The 7,686-nt window shown below is 36.5% G+C and overlaps 1 protein-coding gene across 2 annotated transcripts in view; it reads left to right on the top strand.

Annotated features, from left to right (window-relative positions):
* The first annotated feature begins 292 nt into the window (after window positions 1-292).
* LOC129426525 (ADP-ribosyl cyclase/cyclic ADP-ribose hydrolase 1) overlaps window positions 293-7,686 on the top strand; it is an 84,407-nt gene continuing 77,013 nt past the window's right edge. For both annotated transcript variants that reach the window (XM_073863930.1, XM_073863929.1), the window contains exon 1: window positions 293-1,013. In XM_073863930.1, the coding sequence (XP_073720031.1) occupies window positions 808-1,013 (206 nt within the window). In that variant the 5' untranslated portion in view covers window positions 293-807. The remainder of the gene's footprint in view (window positions 1,014-7,686) is intronic.

Below are 7,686 nucleotides of genomic sequence, written 5' to 3'. Positions count from 1 at the left end.
AAATCCTATGGTTGTAAATGGACATTTAAAAACGTTTCTGGATAATTTTTGCACATAATAAAGTTACATACCTTCTATGTAAATATCAAAGAACAATTTAACACATTATTTCAATGCATTCTTTGGCACCTTTAAAAATACATTTAAGAAAAGTGTGAATTTTTAAACTATGTTCCGGTTTAAACAAAAAAAGTCGGTTGGTCAGTTTACCCCTCAGCTCTTTTGAGAAGCCACCTTCACACATTTTTTCATGCAGATAAGGCAACATAAGTAAAAATTGGCTCATCTTACCCCACTCTCCCCTATCTATCTTTCAGACGTAACGTTCTGTTAATCTGTCCGTGACGTTTGTAGTTCATTTTAATTCGTCTGCTGATATTAACAGAAGCTGTTGTAAATGTCAAGCGCGTCTTTGCCGATGAGTTACAGCAATATAAATATCTTTCTTTTTTCGTCATTGCCATCTTACACACGTCCTTCTACCAGATGGTGAACTCTTGTTTTAATCTCTCAAGTTTGTGTTTTTTTGTGGTGTTGTTGAGATCCTGAAGCACACTGGTATTCACTTGTTCCCCCTCCGCAGATGACTGCTTTCTTTGCAATTTCGTCCTTTTAATTAAAATCATCAGGACTTTACCATACCATCTCTCGCCTCTTTATTCTATTTTCCGTCGTATTTTTGGGGAAAGAACCCTTCGGACAGCGTGTTTTATTACTGCAGAGCCCCCGGTGACTTGTTTTATGACGTCAAGTGCGCTCAACAGAAGCTAACATTAGTGTGCGTTGCAACAATCGCGCTGGTGAAACATGGAGTATCAGGACGTGAGAAATTCAAATGTCAAATCGAAAAGAAAATGTTATATTCTTGTCGGGACAGCTACGGTTCTCGTGCTTGCAATTATTCTTGCAGTTGTCTTAGTGTGTACGATTAAAAAGGAACCTGAAAGAAATCTGAAGGAAACCGTTTTGAGTCGATGCCAGAGCTACGTGAACAGCAAACCATCTGCCTTAAGGTGAGAAATTCATCCATATAGAAAGTGATTTATCCAGTACAAAACTAAGAAGTTATTTCTGTATTCTGTAAAACACACACATTATGGAGTTCTATTTGTGCCAGAAAACGGCGTTGTACAATATGTTCATGGGTAAACATTAAGTTTACGTGAATTTACAAAAATATAATAAAATACCAGCAAATACGTTTTAGTACATTGTTATTTTATGCTTAGTAATAGTGTAAAAGGTATACACTACAAATATACTTAAAAGTACAGTTCTACTTCAGTAGTATGTATACCAGAAAAATTATACTAAATACCAGCAGACCATAACAGGAGGGCACTTGACTTCCAACAGGGGCACGCAATCAGTAACAATAACTTGCAAAAACAAGGCATAAAAACAACAAATACAGTACAAGGACACTTATTCAACTGGTACAGACTGTCAGCTCATTTCCCGTATAGAGTGCAGAAGATCACAAAGTAATCAGTATTACCATAATCACGTCGCAATGCTGTTAACGGTCTATAGCCACACTTCACATTACACTTACGTAAATTAAAACAACTCATAACTTACCTTTAAAAAAGCTGAAGGCGACGTATGCGAACATTAAACTTAAAAACAGTGTCCTGTAGATTTGAAAATTGTGCCACGACCTTGTTGCTGATCTCCGAGTTTCTGCCAATCGTTTTTTGCATGAAGTCAGATGGAGCAGGCAGTGCTGGTTCATTCGAAATGTTCTAATATCTATATTTTACACGATCCATAAAATGCCACGAAAAAACACGTTGCTAGTAGTGATGCGCGGGTCATCTCGTAACCCGCGGGCCCCGCTGGTAACCCGCGGGTCGGGTTGGGGCGGGTAAAGAAATTGTAACTTTAATGCGGGGCGGGTTGGGGCGGGTCATTAAAAACAAAATTAAAAAACTGATATGTTGCGTCTAATTCCCTGTAGCATATATATTAAATATTTGGGAATATATATTTTTACATTTAATTACGTTCTTTGATAAGGTTAAATTACGTAGGCCTATATGGCAACGTAACTTGCGCAACGTAATTTGATATCCCCAAACCTTTGACATCACGGAAGCGCCAAGTAGCTCCCGCTGGCTGCCAGCCACAACAACAAAACAAACGGAGAATTAAAAGATGAAAGAGGATCTGCAGGAGAAATTAAGGTAGGGAATTTGTGAATAGATAATAAAAATGCTGCTTTTTTGTGTAGTTATCTACTTTTAAAATGATAAAGCCGACAAGTTCTACATGTTAAAAACACTTTAAATGCGTGGACTTTACTGCATATATCTCTACATTGTTTTTAAGGATGTCACCATTACTCTATTTTCTTGAGGAGTTAAAAATGATCCTTGAGCACATGTCGAGTACTGTTTAAAATAGCGGAGATTTAGTGAAACAAACTTGAAAGAAAATTACAATAGTATCAGAAGCATATATCAGCACAACGCTGCCTCTCTCTCTCTCTCTCTCTCTCTCTCTCTCTCTCTCCCTCGTTCGCTCGCTCTCGCGTGCTTCAGCTCGTGCATGAAAGCAAGAATCGGAAGTTTACACGACTGAGCTGCAGTGGGCAGGCATAAGATTTATAAAAACACATATGAGAAGAAAGGCACAGCAACTCAAAAAGACTTAAGTGTTTCACAATTACTCATAATGCCAATTTTCCCGTGTAGGCATGGAGCAGCATGAGAATACACAGCTAACTTATGTGCGATCTACCGGCATTGCCTTTGCGATCGATGTATTGGACACCCCTGGTTTATCATTATCCTATCTCTATATTAATATGACCATGCTGGTTTCTATGGCTCATTGGTGTATGTTGTTGCCAGTTTACAGGGGCGATGTAATCTAATGGCTTTCCAAGCACTCTTAGGCTGAAATAAAGCCTCTTTTTATTTACATTACAAATGCCTAGTATGTCTCTTTTAATGGTCGCGGGCGCGGGGCGGTGCGGGTTGTTAAAAATAGATAGTGTTGCGGTGCGGGTTGGGGCGGGCCAAATATTTCATAAAAGCGGGACCCGCGGGTTGGAAAAAACGCCGACCCGCGCATCACTAGTTGCTAGTATCAAGTCACATTAATATGCTAAAGATGTAAAGACGCATAAGCCGCAACAACCAATCAGAGAAACTGGTCTATTTTAATAATTAAAAAAAACATATATCAACTATATTTTCCTTATTTGATTACATTAAAGGAACAGTATGTAGGATTGTGGCCAAAACTGGTATTGCAATCACAAAACTTGTGGCTAAAACTGGTACTGCAATCACACAACTGGTGGCCAATACATAAAATGACAACATAAACATCAGTTGAGGGCTGCAACTCCACTTTTTAAATGACACTGGCCCTCATTTATCAAAAGTGCGTACACCAAATTTCCAGCGTACACCTTGCGTACACCCAAAACCACGGTGACTTTGAGATTTATCAATATGGACGTTGGCGTACAGCACGCTCAAATCCTACGCCAGCTCAGGAGGTGGTGTACGCACATTTTGAGTTAGTGCAGAAATGCGCAAACACTTCCTAACACCACAAAACCCACTGACAAACTAAAATATATGATATATTATGATCCACTGTAAAAAAAACGTAGTAATTATAAACTTCAGTATTTATTTTTATGCAACAATGTTCAATGTTTAATTTGTGAGACTTTACCAAAGCATTTGATTTGTATGCATATGTATTCCTTCAGTTGAGAGCCTGTCCGCTTTACCTGATGTTTCAAAGCGAGCATGTGAAAGGAGCTTAGTGGGAGCGGAGCGTTGAGCTGTGCGGTAAAATAACAATCACCGCTCCCTCAGCACCGCTCGTTGAACCCAGAACGCCCTTTGATAATTTGCTAGTTCGAGAATCTGTTAAAACGTCTAGCAATACGTTATAGAATTCAAGCCTTATACATAAATGTAAAGTAAAAATCAAAGTTAAGATTGAGCAGGAAGAACAAATTGAAAGGGACTGCAGAGAGACTGTAAAGAGTTAGCAAATATTCATCCTGGAATCTGAAGCGGCACATTGCAAGAAAGCACATGGATATGCTACGAAAACATGGTAATGCAATAAAAGGTAAGCTAGTTACATACCATTCGATGATAAATAAATACAGATGAGGTAAACTAAAATGCTTGTGTTGAATGGAGCCGTAAATCCGATCATGATGACACGCGGACAAAATTATGGCCACGAATTATCTTTTATGCTACATTATGGACACTTCTTTTTCTTATTTAGTCTAAAGTATGGCCATAAATGTAGAATTTGTTCCCAATATTCAACAGTTTGTTCCTTGTAATTAATTATTATAATATTTCGTAATTACTATTACAATTATTATTACTTCAAATTATGAATTAGCCTAGTAAAACATGTGGATGTCGTGGAAACAAATTGTTAATTTGAATTATATCCGGAGCTCCGTATCAAACTGGATCTAAGATACAGCTAACAAACAACTGTATGTAAATACAGAACAACACACTACAAAAGTTAGGCTACTACATAATTTTAAAATATTATTAAAAAAAAAATTAACTGAACCATTAAGCAGACATAGAATTTAGATGTAGGCACAGTAAATAATAATAATAATAAATCATTATTCTTCTAAATATCAATATTAATAATAAAAATAATAATAAGAATATTACAAAATGTCATCCAGTTATTAATGTGTCTTTAATCCCACTCTTTAAACTCCCAAATAAAACAATTTTGTTTCTTTTCACTTCCCCGGTTTCTGTTCTTTGCCGTCTTTCGTGTGTCAATGGTGTAAAATGAGGGCGTGGGGGAGGCGGAGACTTGAATTTATATGGGCTTGTTATTCTAATGACGATCGTTTTCAGCCGCGGCATTTATGAAGGGCAGATATTGCGTACACCTGAATATCAACGGTACGCACAGTTTCATAAATCAGACGGTGAGAGGAGTGTAAGCATAATCTTACGCCAACATATACGCCCGTTTCTACGCAGGAATGATAAATGAGGGCCACTATCCTGGCCAGACCACTGTTGTCAGTGATATAAGTATTTGAAATGAAAATGATTTCTTATTGTCTAGTGACATATCAGATCCATTTTATTATTAATTGGTATAAATTTCTTACATACTCTTCCTTTAAAAGTCATGAAACATTTAATGTTTAATTTATTTTAATTATTCTTGTTATATATTAAATTAATAAGAAACTGTGTAGGGGGGCACAACCTGTTTGGGGGGGGGGCAGGGCCTGCGAATGCCCCCCCCCCATGATGCCGGCCCTGAATACCAGTAATGCTTAAAGGGATACTTCACTGATTTAGCATTCAGCTTTGTATCTGTAGAAACCCGGCAGTATAACTGAATGACCATGTTTCCCTCCATCATTTCCCCCTGAGAGGAGAGATATCTGCATTTTGGTTCTGCAAAAAAGTCCTCCGACGATGCAAAAATCGTCATATTACATCATCGGAGGACATCCCTGCAGAACCAAAATGCAGACACCCCTCCCCCCAGGGGGAAACGAGGGAGGGAAACACGGTCATTCAGTAATACTGCCGGGTTTCTACAGATACAAAGCTGAATGCTAAATCGGTGAAGTATCCCTTTAAACTGAGTCTTAGTGTATAACATAAAAACATTTAGCCTAAGTATGCTCAACTGTGCTTTGTTTTAGACACCATTTACATAAAGACAATTTCTTGCATATTAAGTACAAAAGTAGTGTATGAAAATAGTACATTTACTAAGTCACCTTTACTTTTTCACCTAGGTATGTCTAATACCTTTTGATTTGTTATACAGTGGCAAGAAAAGTATGTGAACCTTTTGGAATTTCAGTTTTCTGAATAAATTTGTCATCATAATTTTTTATTGAACACACTCATTCAACATTCAAAATGGCAGTTGAAAAAGCAAGTGAACCGGAAAAACCGGAAGGAAGAAAAACCCCCGTGTTTGGTTCAATTGACTCAGAGACTGAAACCGGTCTATATAATGAAAAAATGACTGCATGCCTACAAATGAAGATGGATATATTTCTGCAAAGATGGAGAAGTATTACATTGTATTTAGATATGTTAATAAGATGGGTCATAGAGATGGGTCAAGTTTACTATTTATTAAATAATATTTATGCTATTTATTATTTACTTTTCTTCTTCACATCATTTTTTCTGTCTCTCAGATGTTAGGGGTTTGAAGGGATGTTCTGGAAAAAGAATTCTAAATTAATATTAAGTCAAAGTACCTGTAGTCCTCACCTCCAAATGTATTATCTTTACAAGACTCCAGGCCCCTGATGTATAAACGTTGCGTACGCACAAAATGAGCATAGAAATATGCGTACGCAATTTTCCACGCACATATCGGGATTTATAAAAAATAAACTTGGCGTAAATAAGTGCGCACCGTACGGATGCTCTCCACTGTGCGTACGGACTCTTTTTGAGCGGAGTGAAAGAACACAAACTCTGTTCTTGTTTTTATACACATTTAGTTTTAATATTCCCATTTCATTCATGAAGATCAGCACTCAAACTGCATCTAGGAGTCGCATTTTCCAATGAGTAGCAAATATTTAACAGATGAAAAGTATTGAAAAGACGAAGCCTCTGCGGTGAATGGAGTCCCACACACATCTGTCATGAGCCCGTCTGCGTGATTGAAACGCAAAAGAACTATATGAATAAGTCTTCTCTTCACTCAAACACTAAAGGCTAATGTTTCATGTATTTGAGGAGGAATGATAAGAAGTTTGTTAGTCTTTATCATCTAATCATAGACAAAACTGTAAAAAAAAAATAGTTTTAATTTTATTAGGCCAAATGACAGAAATAAACAATAAACTTTATGAACTTTATAACCTGTAAGATGATGAAAAATAATGTGATGTACTAGGACATTTAATTATGAGCCCATTTAAAGTTTAGCCTAATATAAACAGACATTCTTACAATGCGGGTTTATATAAGAAAAACACTAACACGTATTTAAACTCATTGGTTTTTATATTCTGGTTCATCTGCTTACCTGTAAATATGCTTTTTTTTAGGTTTGTACTGAACTTTTCGTTTGTAGCTACTGAACTTTGTTTTTTTATATCTTAATGCCTTGTGGCTGCACCGCGTAATACATCATTGTCTTTATGTTTTATTATGGGAGACACTTAACGCAAAACTTTTATATGCTGGGCTCGTCTACTTGCATATAGTAGCCTATTCTCTATAAGGTATGTAATATTGCAGTCTTAATGCAAGTTGCGTTCAATGGTATAATTGATGCACTTGCCGCCTAAAATAAAGAAGAACATGACCCGAAACGATCTCCACCATCTGCTGGTCAAAAACATTTCATCTCCCTCTGAGTTTGTTTTCCATTAAAAATGTTATGAATATAATGACACCTGTCTGGCCATATGTGAAACCAGCATCAACTTTGACAATGCCAGTGTTTGTTTTTATAATTTCATAAAAACCCATAAGGCAAAAAAAATTAATTTCTCTGGCCAAAAGTATATTTTAAATATACGCAAAATAAGTTAAAAAATATACTTTATAAAATTAAGTTTAAACTAATTTTAACCTTTTTAAAACTGTTTTGTTTACAGGTTCGTAACACAAAGTTTTTCTTCAAATGCGACGTGAATATATTTCCTTGAATTCAAATATACGA

This window comes from Misgurnus anguillicaudatus, chromosome 25 (genome assembly GCF_027580225.2).
Source record: "Misgurnus anguillicaudatus chromosome 25, ASM2758022v2, whole genome shotgun sequence".
Taxonomy (NCBI): Eukaryota; Metazoa; Chordata; class Actinopteri; order Cypriniformes; family Cobitidae; genus Misgurnus; species Misgurnus anguillicaudatus.
The sequence above is the reverse complement of the archived record's forward strand: the minus strand, read 5'-3'. Positions and strand labels throughout refer to the sequence as shown.